General features: G+C 41.7%; 2 protein-coding genes across 7 annotated transcripts in view; both read right to left on the bottom strand.

The window, feature by feature from the left end:
• OGT (O-linked N-acetylglucosamine (GlcNAc) transferase) overlaps positions 1-12,169 on the bottom strand; it is a 28,385-nt gene extending 16,216 nt beyond the window's left edge. Inside the window, exons 1-6 of one of the 2 annotated variants that reach the window (XM_068956564.1) lie at positions 11,703-12,169; positions 7,779-7,929; positions 6,519-6,762; positions 4,785-4,853; positions 1,689-1,805; positions 97-176 (exon numbers count right to left, since the gene is read on the bottom strand). In XM_068956564.1, coding sequence (XP_068812665.1) covers positions 97-176; positions 1,689-1,805; positions 4,785-4,853; positions 6,519-6,762; positions 7,779-7,929; positions 11,703-11,739 — 698 coding nt within the window. In that variant the 5' untranslated portion in view covers positions 11,740-12,169. Of the gene's footprint in view, positions 1-96; positions 177-1,688; positions 1,806-4,784; positions 4,854-6,518; positions 6,763-7,778; positions 7,960-11,702 lie in introns of both variants that reach the window. The other variant, XM_068956565.1, reaches the window with a different exon arrangement.
• A 189-nt stretch (positions 12,170-12,358) lies between these two features.
• TAF1 (TATA-box binding protein associated factor 1) overlaps positions 12,359-19,057 on the bottom strand; it is a 38,672-nt gene continuing 31,973 nt past the window's right edge. For 2 of the 5 annotated variants that reach the window (XM_068956710.1, XM_068956712.1), the window contains exons 36-40: positions 17,131-17,256; positions 15,734-15,832; positions 15,297-15,447; positions 14,470-14,647; positions 12,359-13,290 (exon numbers count right to left, since the gene is read on the bottom strand). In XM_068956710.1, coding sequence (XP_068812811.1) covers positions 13,074-13,290; positions 14,470-14,647; positions 15,297-15,447; positions 15,734-15,832; positions 17,131-17,256 — 771 coding nt within the window. In that variant the 3' untranslated portion in view covers positions 12,359-13,073. The remainder of the gene's footprint in view (positions 13,291-14,469; positions 14,648-15,296; positions 15,448-15,733; positions 15,833-17,130; positions 17,257-19,057) is intronic. The other 3 variants (XM_068956711.1, XM_068956714.1, XM_068956713.1) reach the window with 2 other exon arrangements.

The following is a 19,057-nucleotide window of genomic DNA, read 5'->3' as shown; positions in this document are numbered from 1 at the left end:
CTATACTGTCCAAAGAGATTTTACATCAGGAACCTAATCTATACCTTGATACATCTGACAGGCTGCTGCTAAGAGTGACACTACTTATCTACTTACCTGTCAAATATCCTTGCCTCCTTCAGGACATTCCCCAGATTGATGTAAGCATCCAAAAAATTTGGGTCAAGCGTTACAGCCTGAAAATATTTTTAAAGTAAGAGCTTTGAGCATTAACGCATAAATGTTCTCTATGAAACAGAGTTTTTTTTTTTTTTAACTGACAAACCCAATCTGTAAACATTTAAGATTTTAATCCAACAACCTAGTGAGGGAGGAAAACTGAAGTTAAACAAACCCATCATACAGCAGCTACACTTATGCTTACTTCTGAATCAACTCAGTGCACGACAGGTTTTTTTTTTTTTTCTATCTGTAGAAAAGACAGAATATACTATCTTCAAATTCACTCATTTGCTTACCTAAGCCATGACCTAGTTCCCACCAAACTTATGCATATTAGAATAAATATCAGCTGACACCAATTGTCACTACTGTAGAATGAAATGTTAAACATGTATTCCATGTTAGGTTAAATCATACCTAACTACCCACCCGTGCTGTTTTGTCTTTAATTTGTTTTAGGGGAGAAAACCCCAAGAAACTGATCTGCATCCTTTATCCACTATAAGATTAGTGTTTTCTAGCTTTAGTAGTTCCAGAAGAGCAAGAAAAAAGCAAACACGTCACGTGTGTGGAAAATAACTGTAGTCGTTTAACATACAAAAAATTCACTCCCCATAAAAATAATAAAATGTAAAAAAAAAAAAAACCCTCAGAACAGCTGATACAGTAACCTATAGTTTAGTACTGCATCTTCTGTAAGTATTTGGCAAGCCAAACATTGGCATGAATCACACAGTCTTTCCCATGGGAATTATTATTTTCAAATTAAAATACTTAATGTATTATTAACTAGAACACAGGGACAACCTCCCTCTCATCCCTCCCCAAAAAGTCAAAAAAAATTTCTGTAGCTCTGTAAGTCAGAAATACCAGGAAGAAACTGTCCGCCACATCTTAAACCTGGTTTTAGGTCACTTAAAGCTTAGAAATCAGCACAAACTGACTTCATATGCTAACCAGATAACTACACAGAAGGTATCAGACAACACATTCAAGTAAGAATTAACCTTATCCATCTAATCTAGAGAAGCCTGAAACACTAGTGGTGAAAAAAATCCTGAAGAAGAGGAATGAGTGTACCCCTTTAATTTGTTCTCCTCAGTCACTCACAAGAAAGCAAGAACACCTGAAACAGGATCATAATGAAAAAGAGATTTTAAACAAAGTTGCTTCTCTCACACACACATAAAACAATATACATACTCAAAACAGTATTCCCATCAGAATTAGATTTTAAAAAATTCTATTCCAAAAAAGGACTGTAAAACAACTTAATGAGTTTTCTTATCTTTGACATGTGTGTGAAGTCCTTAGGGCAATTCTAAACATATCTCTTTAGTGGCATACAGGCACTCTGAAACATCAGGAAGTAAAAAAGGATTAACTTAAGATGTTAACTAACAGGATTTTAAGAAGTTCTCTGCTGATCAGAATTTATCTACCATCTACAAAAGTACTTATGCATAAGTAGGCAATTGCATGTGCATTAAAATCTGCTAGCAAAGCTGATGGGTTTAGATAGTTACCTTTTCAAAGTGATGAATTGCAAGCCAGATTTCTCCTTGGGCATTGAAAACACAGCCAAGATTACTCCAAGCCACTGCAAAGTTTGGTTGAGTCTCAATTGCTTTTAAGTAACAGGCCTTGGAACAGTTAAAGAAGAGAGATACAAGGGAAGGGGAATATTTGTAAAAAAGAAAAAAAATAAGAAAAATAATTGTTAGTATGCCTTCTCTAACCAGCCAAAAGTGACCCTGCAGTATAGGCTAGCTTGCGCCAAAACTAATGCGCTGCAAACAGCTGTTGATCCTGCGCCAGCGCAAACCAAAACCCAGGTGCAAGCCCACCATTTTTCAGTTATGCTGATAACAAATTAACATGCCTCCAGACACCAGGTTACCTCAGAAGCAGTCTTAGAAATAATTCGAGTACTACAGCAGAGTTAGCTGCCACCATTAAGTGCATTAAAAAAAAAAAAAAAAAAGTGCGTAAAAACAACTTCCTTCCATGAGGTAGAACTCTTAAAGCGTGTAGTGGTCTAAAAGGGATAGAAAATGAGTTAGAAAAACTACTGAAAAAGAGACGCAGCCATTCTTCAGTTTCAACTGTCCTTCTCAAATGAGATGACGTACCCGATCTCATTTCCCAGTTTCTTCAAATACATTTAATCATCTACAGCTTCAAAACCTCAAATGACAGGATTGCATGAAGGTTTAGGTCCCTGTAATGCAAGCGCAAGAAATCGCTGCGCATCCTAACAGCACGGCGCCACGCTATCGCTGCGAACTGCTGTGCTCTATCGATTGCCCCTAGATACAGTGAACGGCCAACCAGAATCATTAATCTACCAGACAGGCCCATACAGAAACTTGAACGTTAAATTTGATGTCTGGACTCTAAATGCATTACAACCCGATTTTATCCAAAAGGCTGCAGCCTGGAGCTTCGGCAGTCACCCAATCAGAGATTAATCATCTAGTCAACCGTTCACAAGGGCTACATCGCACGCAATGCGCGTTACCGCTGCGCAGCCTTTGCGCTACTGCAGGATCACAGCGCATCATCAGAAGAGCAGAACGCTGCAATCCAAACAAAGAAGAAAAAAGGAAAAAAATGAACAACCAGAAGAGTTAGAAGCTTTTACTATTAACTATCTCCAATTATTTCTTTAAAAAACATCTTAATTTACTTTTACTTTATTTCTTTGAAAGAATTTGTGGCTACTAGTATAAAACATTCTTACATTACTTGCTTGTAATTAAATATTTTAAGCTGTTTCTGAAGCCACAAGACAGAAGATTCAGGCATGGAGGCAAATGGTTTTGCTGTGGCAGTTACAAACCCGTTACCATATTTCTCATCATGTGACTTTTCGGTGCGTTCCTTGCTGGAAGAGGAGGAGGAGGTGTGTGTCTGCCCTAGATCCAGGCCTCGAGCTCCCTTCAGCGAGGCACCTTACGCATGGAATAGGAGGTTTCACCCACCTGAAACCTTCTAAATACAATATCAGTGGTGAAAAACCAAAAACAAGAGAGAAAATAAAACAAGATCATTAGTAAAAGTTCAACAAAGCAATTGCAATTTTTTTGGATATGTCTAACACATGGGAATGAGGACAATCTGTCTGTAACAAGGGAGACATGCAGAAGGGAGAGGGTTAATCAGGGCAATTGCATACAGCAGGGACTTTTTTTTTTTTTTTTTTTTGGAAGAAAGGCTCTGAAGTATCTACAAAGAAATTAAATTTTAGTTCAAACTGTAAGGAATTTGCTGGCTTGATCTTTCAAATGGACTGATAACCAAAGAAACACATTGCAATTTACTCAAGATGTTTTTCTTGTTTATTAAGTTCTCACAAAACGGAATAACACTTTCAAACTAGGTGTCTCCAGAGCTCTGAAACAAAGAAGTCAGCAACCTAAGGCAGGCGCAGTGTCTTGGCCTATACCAGTCACACTAAAGCTGCAGTGAAGTGCAATTCATGTTAGCTGTCCGCTTGGTGGGCTGAGAACCAAGTGTCTCAAAGACTGTTCAAACGGTAAACACTACTTCAAAATATTTTCAACCTGGATCTGACCAAATCATGTTGTTCTAGGAAGGTACACACATCCAAGTTGTTAGACAAATCAAAACACAATACATTTTGAACCTGCATCCCCGTTACCCCACGAAGATCTCATCCCTCCCCAAATGGTGCTTCAGCCAAACAGACAGCTACGCTGTTCATACACTCCACTTTTTAGCATGCGCGTGGGGCTTGGAGTGACAGACGTGGAGGCCAGAGCGTTTCCGATTTCTCCACACTCCTCACCCCTGCAGCGCGGACGCGTAAGGTGGCTTGTAACATGACAATTTCATTGCGCAATCAAAGTTTTAACGTGCCAAGAACTTTAAACTCATCTTGGTGTTCGAATTCTCGGTTTAGGAAACACAGACTGCTAGAAGCCACCTTTCCACTACAGCAAGTTTTCTTTCGATCAGTTCATTTCCAAACAAACCAGCTTTGTCCTTCTGATTTCTTTATTTTGGGGGAAGGGAGTAGGGAAGACATAAGAAAAGTTATTCAGGGGCGGGGGGGGTTCACATACTGCAGCTATTGATCATTTACTAGCCTTTCTTCCACTATCAAGGGAAGGGAAAAGTTAAAGAATAAAAATCTTTAAAAGCCAATATTACAAGATAACATTTGGATAAGTTTCTTCTCCACTTACAAGCCACAAAGGACTTTAGAAGAGCAGCATTTTCAATAGCACCTGCATCGTACAGGGATCTCGAGCTAATCACAGGCTCTCTGCTTGGCACCAGCAGGCAAGCCTCAGATTTGAAGGACTGTTACTTATTTCCAGATAAGAGCATGGTGGAGCCCCTGCCCAATACTTCAGAATGGTTTCAGATAGTCTAGTTCAGCAGAAAGACTTGGTAATGTTCCATTTCTTGATTTAAACCAACTTTTAAACATGGACATGCCATATCTTGCCCTGCTACTACTCTGGGGTGTTTCAGTGCCTTCAGTTTTCAGCAGTTTCTCAGACTGTCTGTAGATCAACGCAGATCTGAAGACTTGGTGCAAAGTTCAAGTTTTCAAAACACTGACGTTTAAATGTATTCTACTGAACACCTACCTTGGCTTCTTCCAAGCGACCCAGGGCTTTGAGCAGGTTCCCCAGGTCACTACGAACACAGTACAAGTCCTGAAAAATCAAATCACACCATCAGCACTTAACCTTCAGGATTTCACAGACACTCCAAAGGCTGACAGGGAAGCCTTGCAAAGTTCTTAAGAGTTCCCCAGTTCTCCCTAACTGATTTTAAAGCAGTAAACAGATCTCAAATTTGAATGACTTTTCTCGACCTACTATTACTGGCAAGAGATAATCATACTGACTTTAGTTCCATAATAACGCCACTCTGAAGAAGTGGAAAGACATAAACGACCAACCCACACAATTCCTGTTTATACAGGAATACAAAAGAAATCAAAAAATCAACTTTAAGTCCCTACCCCCGAGGTACCTTTAATTCTTTTGGCAGAAGAGAAAACACACATTTTAAGCCTGCTTTCCCCAAGGCCCCCCAAAGCATGACTGTCTCTTCCCTGCAAGGCCTGTCTTCTTAAATTACACCATTAATAATTTGAAATCATTTAGAAACTATAAATATTATAATGGCCTTGCTTCCTCTTATCCCCATAGCAGGGTTTTTCTCCCTGTTTTTCCACACTCATCTATCCATCTTCTACAGCCTTGCCACTTGCTATTTTCCTACTTTCATTTGTAGCCACAGCACAGACTACAACTGCAGCATGTGACAGTACCTGGGAAGACCAAAGAGTACACGGACATTTCTGTCGACGCTAACAAAAAAGTTTCTGACCTAAACAAGACTTACATAAGAAAATATCATCTTATAGCATTCCTAGGCAACACAAATTCATTATGCTGAGTGGTGTCACGGGCAGAAGTTGAACAAGTTCACCTAGGCTTCAGAACACAGCAAAACAGGATTCTGAGCTCTTGCTGGACTTATTTTGCATTTCCTTTTTCAAAGGAAAAAAGGACTTAGGCACGCTAGACCAATGCTGCTTTGTGAGTATTTCTGGCAGAACACTGACACTCATCACCATACAGCATGGTGAAAGTGTCTTAATTGCTTGCTGAGTAGTACTATACAAGTTGAGTACAACACAAAATAAATAGAAGATATCACTGTAATTCAACGTTTGCTAAAAATGTAAATTCAAAACAATTACAACCCTAAACTCCAAAGAGCAGACCAATTAGTTCTATATAACTTACTATACTTTGCCAGATATACGGTTTCAGCCTACAAAACAAATCAATGTTTCTGTAAACCTGTCCATGGTGGAAAGCTAGCCAACGCAATTGTAATCGTCATGAAATTCGTGATTTCACAAAATAGTACCTGATGGTTTATTAAGATTTAGCATGTAACTGTGTCTCAGCGCTTCTCTCACTGCAACAACACAGCTTTACAACACACCAAGCCAGATTACAGATTATTCACTGATATTTCTGACCTTAAAAACTCAAAAAGCCCTTCCTTTTCTGCTATTCTCAATATTACAGATAACAAACAGCAGCCCTTACAAGTAGCTCAACGTAAAGATTTGTGATAAGTGTATTCCATGCATTTTTCAGAAAACTATTAAGTAGATGAAGTTTATGGTGGGCACGTTGGACGGAGCAGGGGAGGGCTGTTGGTTGCTCTTTTTAACTAATGTTTGCTGTTTAAATAGTCTTAATTCTTCCTACATCCATGGAAATCTGGTATTTGTCTGTCTGTCCTGAGGCAGCAGTGAAGTATGGAGCTCTTCCATAACATAAAGTGTTACTTACAGGATTGTACTGAAGGGCAGACACATATGCCTGTACTGCTCCTTCCATATCACCTGCAGCTACCAATGCAGCAGCCAGATTAATATATCCATCAATGAAATCTGGTTTGAGGCGTAGTGCATGTCTATAATGTTCAATAGCTTCTTGTAGTTGTCCACGTTCCTTGTATACATTGCCTAGGTTCGAGTAGGCTTCAGCCAACAATGGATTCTGTTTGATAGCCAAAGTGCTGAAGTGAGCAGACCTGAAGAAAATAAGACAAGTTAAAAAAAACCACTGACTTTGCCTGTCCGCTTACTTAATGAACACTCATGCTCAAGTGAGCCAAACATATAGTCAACAAACGTGAAGTTACGGAGAGCAGTCTTAAAAGCGTAGCTTCTCTTAGCTTAAATTACCCTCTCCCTTCCATTTTAGATTCTACTGAACAAAGAACAACTCTAGTTTGCAACTAGTAGAGTCCTGCAAGCCTCTGGCTAAACCTGAGCTAAACGCAGTTTAAAAAAAGGTTACTGTAGAATGTCTGTTAAGCCTCTGCCAACATCTGACAGCTTTTCTCTAAGCAATATTTTACTGGATACTCTTCTCAAGAAATAGGATATAGCAAAGATACGTAGGTGTAAAATTCTGTCTCCCACTCACTTTTCCCCGTATCTGAATTATTACGGCTTTGTTTACAAGCCTACGTAAATTAAATCCCACTCACAAGTTACTTCCATTGCCAGCACACACAGAGTCACAGCTGAAACAGATAATACCGTTTGAAATGCTTGAGGAACAAAAAGCAAGCTCAGGAGCAGATAGAAAGAGAACAGGGAGACAACTCTCAGAGAACAAAACATTCAACTAATCACGCCACTTCACAGCAAACAATCATCTTGTCACAGTCTTGCAACTAAAAAAAAATTCCCCGCAAAACCCCACACTTCAGGTGGAATGAACGATCATTATTTTTTGCAAGTGCAGACGCCTCTGGTACATACAAGCATGGCTGATATTCTGATATCAAAGTAAAACATGAGTAACAACATCTGTTGTTTGTTGCAAGGCTAGCAATTCCAATTCGGATTTCTTTTGCCCTAGCAAAATTCAGAAAGAAAGAACATTTTCGGACCAATTCTTACTGCTGCCAAGAGGTTAGTCAGTATTTGTGTTCAACGATAAAACCGCAGTTGTAACAGAACTTTTGTCAGCTGTGCTCAATGTTACGAGAGGTGCAAACTACAAGTAAAGCTTGACAGGACACCTCAGGTCTCCTACCTGTCCAGTCTGCGACACTGGAAGTGAATGGACGACAGTAATAAAAGCACACCAGTATTATCAGGCTCTTGTCTCCAAAGTTGCATGCAGTGTCTCTCTGCTGCTTCAAAGTCTCCTGCCTGATATTCACGATGAGCCAACTCCGCTAACCCTTGGAAGGAAAGCATACGTTTCGTTGGTTCTGGAGAATCACCAAAACATTTAAGGGGGGAAAACAAAAAGTTAGATAATGGAAACAAAACAAAAAAATGTTTAAGCAAAAAAAAAAAGATGTGCAAAACTAAAGGATGAAAATGCTTGAAATTACATAAAGTACTACGGCATGTGACATTTAAAACTCTCAGATCTTCATACCTCAATCTATAGTTATGACACTTCTAACATGATGGGTATAATAGTCCATAACCTCATCAGTTAATAATAAGCGTATAAACACAGAGAGTCATTACAAGTCAATCATTTTCCAATAACCTGAAAAATATCTGACAACATTCCCAAAATAATATTGTACTTTGGTTCATAACACTAAAAGTGCTAGTAACAAAACAATGAATCTGTTGACTTTTCCCCAACTGTAAGTCTTATACTTCATAGTATTAAAGACAAGTTCTAAAAACCATTAATTGAGAAATGAAGAGGACAGCAGACAAAAACTTCAAAGGACTCAAAAAAAAAAAAAAGTTTTGCTGTAGCAGTAGATTTGTAGCACGTGAAAGCCCGTAACAAAAATGAATGAATAAATAAATAAATACAAGTGTAACACACAACATTTCTTCCAACCTCTGTTATCAGGCTGTATTATCTATAATGAGTAAAAATTCTCCCATCAAAATCAATTTTGGTCTCAGAACGATAGCTGTGATTTTTATGCTGTTGGCCCACAGAAGCAGTCTTTACAAAGCACAGGATACAGAAAAGGATTCGCTAATTCTGGGTGTCGAGCTGGAACTGGAGTGACAAAGTGCTTTTACTGTTAACAACATATTCACAGAGAACAAAAAACTTGAGTAAAATATCACCTGTTTTAGATTAACAACCTTTTTTGTGAAAAGTAAGTTGTCTTACAAAGTACAGTTCTATCCTAGAAGATAGATATGGTAAGCGCATCTTGGGGGAAAAAAAAAAACGTTCATCCTAAAAAGAAGGATCTGCCCTCAAATTGTCTTTTTATTTTATACTTACGATATAAAATTACTTATTAAAAGTATAAAAATATGTTTCAACTACTGCAAATGTCTCTTATTTGCCCTTCTTCAGTCCTGCAGTCACTTTTAAACTCGCTTATTAAACATTTCCCACCAAGACATAGAGTTTTACATTTTTGATACAACGAAGCACAGGTAAATCCTTCCTAATACAAGGAAATTTGCTAATGCAATAGAAAAATAATCACGAGGAGATTAGGCACAGAGTTATTATCTAGTGTTTAACGGACTTGAGATTGATGGAAGCCATTTAAGTTCTTTTAAAGAGAGCTTTTTAGCACTGCTGGGTTTTGAAGACCGCAAACACTACAGGAGGTAACTAAAGCTGTTATTCCAGATGCATTGTCTCTGTCGGTGTTGAAAACTTTAACCGGTTCTGGCTTCACTGAAACTAGCACGACTACTCACTTCCAAAGACGTCACAAAATACTAATCAAGTATCTTCACACAGATTAAGTCCTTTTTTCAAGGAGCCTAGCTTAAGACCTTTCCAAACCCAGCCTATGGAAAACGTGGACTTCTGCATCTGGTTAAACCTACTGACAGTAAACATGTACAAGCGTTATTTAACGTGAAAATGACAGCATCATTTACCAAAATTTGAAGTGGCTGACAAGTAAGAATACTGAAGTACAAACATGCTGTTCCTTGCCTACCTTCTGTTGTTAACAGTCACACAGGTTTAGCTCATCTGACAGCTGCTGTATTTTCAAGTTCTGCTGACAGTGCAAAAAGGGGGAAACTAGTGCATGCTCCGTGGACCTAATTCAATCATTTCTTCAAATAAACTCCAAGGGTATTATTAAATTCGAATGCTAACACAAAACAAATAAACAAAAAACCCCACAAAAACTTAGACTTAAATTCTTATCACCACTTGGAAGGAACCTTCTAACTTACCTACATACTATGCTTTGCCTATTTAAGCAAAACAGAAAACTGAAACTGAAGTTACAGTTGTAGGGGCAACAGAGAGAAAATGAAAAAAAAAAAAAAGAAAATTTCATAAAATTCATTTTAAAAATAGAAAATTTCATATAAAACCCATGAATAAAAATTGTTAATGAGAACAACAAAACGAGTGAAACACTAAGATTTCTTTCATCTATGAAGTCCCCTTACAAAACAAACCCTACCAACTGAGATAAAGCAAACTAGTCACTTGCAGTAAGACAGTCAGCCATCTCTCCCAAGACACATTTTAGCAGCAATCCTCTTCACAAGCAGGTAGGAAAGTGCAAGTGGACAACTACCGCAGGCTTCAAAACGAGCTCAACGTTTACTAGGGCTACTACAGAAGAGAATCACGTTATCCAAGGAATCCATAATACTGCCACTCACAGTTGCTCACAGAATCCATTTAAAAAAAAAACAACGCCAGTGAAAGAGTTATAGCCAAAAGAATCCCTTACCAAGTCTTATAAACATTCACCTGCTGTATTACATGAACTTGCGTACCTATGCCAGCATGTACTATGTGCCTTAATTACGACCTTGGAAAAGCATAGCATGTGCTACAACAATGACCTTTCCTGATACTTTTAGAGAACGCACACAAAACAAAAAGCCCGTGCAGAAATACCACAACCGTACACAAGACAAAAATTCTCCAGAAATAGCAAGCCAAGCACTTCATGTGCGCTCGCACCCAGCTTTGCATTTGGATAAAATCTAGGCGCAGACAGGAATAGTTGCCACCTCCACACGGGAGGTGGTGGTGGCAAGGAACAGGGAACGCTCCCCTCCCCATACACGTCCTTGTCACCTCCACAGCTCAAGGCCCCGAGAGGATGCTGCAGATCAGGGGAGGAGGTGAGTGGTTCTGGCTGAGGTGGAAGGCGTTATCAGCAATGCCGTACAGAAGCTAGTTGCCCTCTCTCCATCTCCACCTTTGTACCACTCCCGCTTCCCTTTGCGTCACTCCTACCAGTAGCGCGTCTCTTTCCCTGTATAACCTTGTTTCCCTACTTTTCCATCATCCTGTTTCACCTTTTCAGACCCTTCGTTGCTCTCTGGTAACAGAAGGCCCCAAAAAACTCTAGCGGAAAAAGCTGTGTTTTCTGTTCATCCTTCCGGGATGCAGGGCCTTCTCCTTGCCCTGAAGGCAGGAAGGGGGATTTTGTCCCTCCGCCCCCGCGTTCTAGATCTGTAAACTGAAGAGAGCACCTTTCTCAGCAAGAGCACGCTGTCCTTCTAGCCAGAAAAAGTTGCCCTGCTATGCTATTCCAGGAGCGACCTCCTGGTTAAATATAGCGAGAGAAATTCTGGAAAAATCAATTTACGTTTTAGGTCAGGCTTTCATCCTTTTGCGTCCTCTGTAAAAACCTAATTGCCAGATAAATATAGACATAAGAAACCACCCCCCCTCAGAACTAATCATCTCGGCCTCCTGGAGGAGCGTTTTCCTACGCAGCCGCCGGGCAGCCGCGGCACGGGCCGGCTCCCTGCGGCTGGCGGCAGAGCCGGGGCCTCGCGCCGCGACCGGGCCCGCCCGGCGGCGCCGCGAGCCGAACCGACACGCGAACAACGGCGGCGGGGGCCGCGCCGGGAGCCGCCGCCGCTTCTGGAAAGTTCCGCCGGGAGCGGGGAGCGCGGCGCTCGGGCTCCGGCTGGCCCCGCGGGCAAGGGCAGCGCCCGGCCCCCGCAGGGCGGCGGCGGCGGCGGGGCCCGGCCTGCCGGCGCGCCCCCGAGCCCGTCCCCGCGCGGCAGGCCGCAGTACCTGTGCTGTCAGCTACGTTCCCCACGGAGGTCGCCATCGCGAAGGGAGGCCGGCGGGGCTCGGGCGGAGGCAGCAGAACGGCCGCGGGCACGCAGGGGGCCGCTAGGCTGGGGCACGCGGAGCAGGACCGAGCTCCCCACGCTCCCGGCACGCTAAGGCGGCGGCTCCCGAAATGGCGCTGGCGGCAGCGGAGGCAGCACACAGCCGAATGGCCGCTGCCGGACCTATCTCCGCTCACGAAATAGTCCGGGCGGCGCGAGAGAGCGGCGCCGGGCGGGCCCCTGCGCGGCGGAGAAATCTCTGCCGGACCTGGATGCGTCTCCTTCCGCCACGCTCCGCCTTCGGCGGCTTCGGGCGAGGGGCGGCGACGGCTTTGTCAATGCGCGTATCCTTCCGCGCGAAGCCATTGCGACAAACGGGGAGGAACTGCGCCTGCGCGCCCGCCCTCCCCTCGCGCCGCTCTGCCCGCACATGGAGTCCGCGGGCACATCCGGGTGCCGGCGGCGCGCGGGGCCTGCCGGGACAGCCCGGGGCCGCCGGGGGCGGGGGAGGGGAGGGGAGGGGAGCGGCCGGACTCCGCCCGGAAAGCGCCGCTGGGAGGTAGCCCGAGAGCGGGGGGGGACCTCGGGGACGCACGAGCACAGCAGGAGCCCATCTTCAAACCATCCTGAGTTTTATTTACAATTAATTTAACCAGTAAGTACAGTACCAAAGTCTGTGCTTTCTTCTCACTTGACTAAACATAAGGAATCTCACACCCAGGATACAAGCAGCCTGAAAATTCCTGAAGACTCCAACTAGCAAATTTTGTTTTCTGTGGCCAATCGCAGCTTAAAAAAAAAAAAAAAACCAATAGGGCAGCTGTTCACTGACACATTCAAGGTAGACAGTAGTCAGGAGAGAATGCATTCATACTCTGTTCCCAGGTAACTGTCATTTCATAAAGGGAAAGTTCTTATTTTACAATTGTTTTGATATCAAAACAACTGCAGACATTGTACTCTGAGCAACCATCTCTCCCTGGCAGAAATGCATGAATCCAACAAGCTACTATTTTTGAGAAATTACATCTATAAAGAAGGAAGAACAAACCATTAAAGGTCTTCAGCTGGATTCTAGAACTAGTGAAGATCACACCAGCCCAGTACTTCAGCTGGGCATGTTTCTCTAAAGCTTATTTTTCACTATTTACTCAGTCACGTAACAAGTTTTAGAACAATAAAAACTACTATTAAAAAAAAAAAAGCTGTTTCGTATTAACACAGACTGCACCATGTTGTTTCTTATACCCAGCTGGGATGTTAGTAGTTCATGAGCCAAGAGTAGCCCAAGATGACTGCCGTCTCAGGGAAAGGGAGCTTCCCGAGAAGTTTATTCATCTGAGTCCAAGTCACTGTCTCCTGCAATGGAATGAAAATCCTCACTGTCTTCCTCGTCCTCAGACAGATGGACCTGACTTAGTACGCTCGGCCCACAACGCTGCTCTTCCTCCTCTTCCTCCTCTTCTGAGATTTCATACCCTCCAATACTGCTGAAACTAGTATCTCTTGTGTTGGATTTTGGGTCTGGTTCTTCATAGCTGCCATAGCTGGAAGAAAGAATATACTCTTCTTATACTACTATTTCAAATCAGTTGTTGGCATCAGATATTCTGTCTGTAACATTTTTACTCCTGTAAAATGTCCCTGAGTGGAAGTGCTGTGAAACACTTTGAAACATTGTGCAATTCAATTTGATCAGTGACCAGTTTTGTTAACTAAGAAACAGCTCTCCCGATGAAATAGTTATCTATCAACATCCTCAACCCAATCTGAAATACTCAGGGCAAAAAAAAAAAAAAATCGGAGTTCTCTACTTGTTCCAGCACCTTCCATCTGTCACCTTTACTGGAGATGGGAAAGGCAGACAGCACAGCAATTCCAACGAGAGCACAGCCCATTCTCATCCGCTTCTCTAGCATCTACTATTGGCTATTGCCAAGGTACTGGGCTGGATGGACCATTTGCCTAATCCAGCGTAACTACTCTTATGGGCAGGTCTTATCTCTATTATGACAGCTGGCCTGTAAAATAATTTATTAGGCAAATACCAATAACAACATTATGGAAGTGAGTTCTTTCAATTAAAAAAAAAAAAAAAAAGAACAGAGAATCTAATGCTAACTCTCTACAGAATGGCCGGAGAAGGAAAAGTAGATCAGTATTTTCTCAAATCAGTGCAGAAAATAAAGCTACTATTGCTGTACTTGCCATTTTCTAATAATGGAACTCATTCCAAGATACACAATATACATATTCCTATTCTTTGCTGTTCTTTTGGACTTCAAGCAAGCAATTTTCTTCCAAGGAAGGAAATTATTACTCTCAAAGAAAAACAGCTTGACGTTAATCAGCTATATTATCTTTTAGCTTCAAAGGCACTTACTAATTTCTGAGACCATCTAAAACAAGGTTCATTTTCCTTGCCTTCAAAAAATACTATGCACAGTAAGTTATTTAACTTGCAAGAAAAAGTGATTCTTAATTTTATTATTTTAACAAATATTTTTCATTAGCGATGGTCTAAAAGCAAAACCAAATTCCTGTCAACAAGAACTTCAAAAGTAAGTTGCAATTACAGGTGCAACACTAAAACCAGTAACAGAGTAACTTAACAAGAACATGAGACATTCTCCAGCTCTTTGTCATAAACACTTCAGAAATCTCTAACAGAAGGGACTTTGTTCTGAAGAAAGAAATATTTTAACAACATTCTTTGCTCTAATTACCTGATATTACTGTCCTCCATGACATGAGATGTCTCCCCACCATCTCCTTCATAAGACATCATACTTTCTTCATTGTCCATGCCCATTCGTGTATTCTCTTGAAGAACATGAGGTTGTTTGGGTCTCACTGCACTGGACTCCACATCTGAATCGCTGCCGCTCTCACTCAGTTGGATAGCTGTGCAATAAGCCAACACTTGTTCATAAATCAACAGTTTTGTTCTCTCAGTGACATACATACTGTCTTTATTTGTTAAAAGGACACAATATTGACCGTAAGGAATGTATAGGAAGTAGTTTCCAAAATGCAGCAGAAAGGGTACCTGGTATCACTTACTGAGTAGCCATTTCTGATGTTATTCAAAAAAAAAAAAATCTAATTCTTCTACTCAAGTACTTCTACCACCTCTTTTCTTTCTTGATTCTAACTCCCCCCCCCCCCATAATAATTTTCTGAAGCCATCTCTAAATATCACCGCATGCTTTTCTGCATGGACACGTCTTTAGAAAGAGAGGGAAACAATCTGAAGAGCCTTCAAACTCCTCTTCCAGCTCTTGATAATAACATTGATCACATGGTTTCCCATCAACAAAATTGTGTGCTTTTGGTAATCTCTGCCCATCCAGTTTTTTCATCTTGTCCTTTTGGTCTCTTTTCCTTTGTGACTGCCAGACCACTTGGCCTATGTATCCCAATTATTAATTGACTAATTATTAATTAATCCCAATAATCCCGTTATGTTTTTGTGATGGAAGGACAAGAAAGTTGCTGGGTTTGTGAACAACTAGTTCCTATTCAACCTTGTTATATAAAAAGGGAAACCTACATGAGAAAGGATTATCTCCTTCTTCATCACTCCCATCATCATCATCCTCTCCATCTGACATGAGCAAATCTTCATAGAGGACGCTGGCCTGGGGCTGCTGGGATGATCCTTCTTCTTCATCAGCAAGATCACCATCTGCATCCTCAACTTCCTACGTCATTCAGAACAGGAATCATTAGGTTCAGACGTTGTATAAACTACTGCCGTTTCCAGCATACGCCTATTTTTTATCTCACAGTTCAGTTTGACGTATTCGTTAATTTGCTTTGTAATGCTGACATTTTAAAACTACATTTAATTGTCTTAACTACTGCTGTGAATACGCTGCCATTCAGGATGCTAGAGACAGCATACATCCCTTATACTATGGAGACTTCTACCACAAGGATGCAAGTCAACATGTGGACTGTGGATGGGATTTCTGTAAATATACTCACTGGGGCTGGAGTCTTAGGTTTCCCATCATCATCCTCATCAAACCCTTCAATATCTACGTCAGAGTCTTCCTCGCCCAGCCTACCTCGCCCCTGGCGCATCTGAATGGGGAACACAAATAGCGACACCATTGAGGAAGGTACTAATGGACATAAGCCAAAGGTAGGACTGACATCCAGACCACAATGATGAGTGGGGGGAAGAAAGGGGAGGGTGGGGGGAAGTCACTCTCAGAGCAAGGGTCCTTTCTTCCTTTAATCCAAGATCAGAGAGTACACTGTCTCCACCCACCTTTCTCCTGATGTGCTCATCTGTGAAAAGGAAATCTCCAGCCTTAAAGCACCCGAGGTCTTGTTTACCTAGCTATTTCTGGAATAGACCACTAGATCTTTAAAAGTACATGTTTTCACAAGATATTTTCACAACAGTCAGCAGTTCCAGCAAATCTTTTCCTGCCCTTCTCTCCCGTTCTTCCCCCAGCCATCGTGAGTACAAGGTAGATGCAGATTCTGATCCAAGGACTGTAAATTCTAAACCTACAGAAGACTTCAAGACTTCCATTCTCCAAGCCACAAACAACAGCAATCTAGACAGAACCGGTCATATTCAAACTCTGCTGGTCTGGATTGCTCAGAGTGGCTCTCATTAGTCTTTCTAGTACCAGCTTCAACCTTGGGGCTCTCCTCACCTTTCTCCCTCTCCTGATTGTTTATTTTTATGCTCACATTACCATATCACCTTCCGTTGTGCCTTCTCACCCAACCAACTTTTTTTTGTTTAACGTGGAAGGAAGACTAAGAAAAAATACAACTCTGGTTCCTGTAACCAATTCATTTATAGTGATTTAACACCTTTAACCTTGTCTTTCTTTTTTTTTTTTTTTCCCCTCTTTCTTTCTTTCACAGACACAAGGTATCTACAATGCCAACCATCTCTTCCTAGGAGTTTGTATAGTTTCTAAGGGGCACTGAATACAACCATAATAAACTAATTACGATTCTCCAAACCTTTAGAATATACTTCCCCATTTCCCTATTCAGAATCAATGGGGGACTGCATATTAGCACTCTGAAGCATGAGTCACCAGGTTTCTACTCCCAGAAGTAGTGAAGCAAACAAATATCTGGCCTTAGGCAGATTCTTTTGCAGCTTTTGATCCTTAGGAATCTGAGTGGTAGATTTCACAAGCGTCCAAACTCCGAGGGCTCTTTAATTTTTTCTTTTTCCACTAGAGCAGTCAAAATGAAGGAAAGCACATAGCTTTGGAAATGGGTTCCCAGCTCTGCTTGGGAAACCTGCTGTTGTTGTCACCTGTTTCCTACAACGTGATTGCCTCCTTTCAGTAATTTGTTCATACAACCCAACTCTGCAGCCACATGAAAAAAGGGAGGAGTCTGACCTGTGTTCCTCGCTTCTCTGGGACAGTGATGGGAGTGTCCATAGCAGACAAATTGCTCTCATCTTGATAGACTGAAGCATCACGTGACATACTGAGGGAAGTGTTGGCATCATATAAATCAGGTGGCTAAAGTATATGTGGAAACAGGAGACAATGTTCTCAGGCACTGAACTGAGACTAGAACAATACCTTGAGAGGCAAGACTGAGATTTCAGGACTTAATGCAAAATGCATTTGTTTGGCTCAGTGTTTATGTTATTAAACACTGTTTAATCAAGGCAATTTATTCTTAGGAACAAACACGGATTAAGGCAATGGCTCACAACCTCAAGCTTGAGGTTTGTCAAATAGCAGGTTTTAAAATGGAGGGCAGTACTTTCACGCAGAGGCCAAAACTGTAAATGGACTCTCACAGGATTTTGGAGACCTGCAGAGAATGTGTCTCTCCCAGCTCATAAACACAATGGTCCAGGTACGATGTCATTTTAAGGTACCTGAGCTGCCAACTGCCAGAAGCAGAGAGGCTTCACCATAAGAAGGATCACTGTATGTTTGCATCCACTCACTTCTGCCAGAGACAGAGGACTTGATCATATCAACCTGTGGTTTGACTCAGCATGGCCCTTCTTATGTTTTTTACAACGGAAGTAGCATAACAAGCACAAATGCTGAAAAACTGCTGCCATCAGAACTGGACAAAAACTACTTTATCACATATGAAGTAATAAAACTTCAACTTTCAATCATTTCTGTGTAAATCACTGTCTCATCAGGAACCTCTAAAACTACTTGCTGTATTTGCTTTTTATATCTCAGAGTCCAACTCCTGAAGGTCATATGGGGAGGGAAGTTTTAGTTATCACAACTACCTTTGACTAAAGGGATCTAAAGCCAAGCAACCCTCAGCAGACCTGCAAGCCATGACAAGTCTGGGAGTGTAGGAAGTGGGAGGGTACCTCCAGCCAAGAAGCACAGCCAGATGACAAGTTTAGGGGGGAAGCTTCCTTCAACAAGCACAGAGAAGGCACAGACAACCAACAGGTAGTTCACTCTTATGGCCTCTTTTCCTCTCCCCTGATCACCAACTTGGAAAAAATTCAGAACAGGTAACACTGCTCTTGGGAAAGGAAACCTTCAGAGATAGGTTCAGTTATAGCAAATAGATCTTTCCCAAGGTTTATGAACTTTGACAACAGCAATGGGCACAAACTGAAACACAGGAAGTTCCGCCTGAACGTGAGGAAAAACTTCCTTACTGCGAGGGTGACAGAGCACTGGAACAGGTTGCCCAGAGAGGTTGTGGAGTCTCCTTCTCTGGAGACAGTCAAAAGCCATCTGGACGCGATCCTGTGTAACGTGCTCTGGAGGACCCTGCTTGAGCAGGAGGGGAGTTGGACTAGATGATCTCCAGAGGTCCCTTCCAACCTCTACCATTCTGTGACAGTTTTTCCAAAGAAACGAAAGACACCTCAGACACTAGCATGATATACCCTGAACCACTATATAATTTTAGGGCAAATTCCAAATCATAGAGCTAATGAATATTTTCAGTAACTTGAATTCAAATTCTCTTTGATACTGCAAAAGCTATTGTTATTTTTCATTGTCATTCGCAGTGAAGGATAAAATCTTTTTATTGACGTTTTAAGAAAAAAAATCCCAAGGCAAGGACAAACGTGGGGGAAAAAAAACAAAAACGCAAAGCCCAGTCTGAACGGCTTATAAAACTTTGCCAATCTGTGAACACCAAAAACGTCGTCTGTCATACAACCTTCTATATATATCATGCTTCCAACTTGGTCTATAATACACACAAAATAACTGACACACAGTTGTTTCCTAAAATAGTAAAACCATTAAGAGTCAAAAGTGTTATTTCCACTAGGAGGCAAAATAGATGGTTGCTGAAATGAAAAGAATCCCGTCA

Source organism: Struthio camelus, chromosome 11 (assembly GCF_040807025.1).
Source record: "Struthio camelus isolate bStrCam1 chromosome 11, bStrCam1.hap1, whole genome shotgun sequence".
Lineage (NCBI taxonomy): Eukaryota > Metazoa > Chordata > Aves > Struthioniformes > Struthionidae > Struthio > Struthio camelus.
Note: the sequence above shows the minus strand (reverse complement) of the source record. Positions and strands in the feature narration are given on the sequence as shown.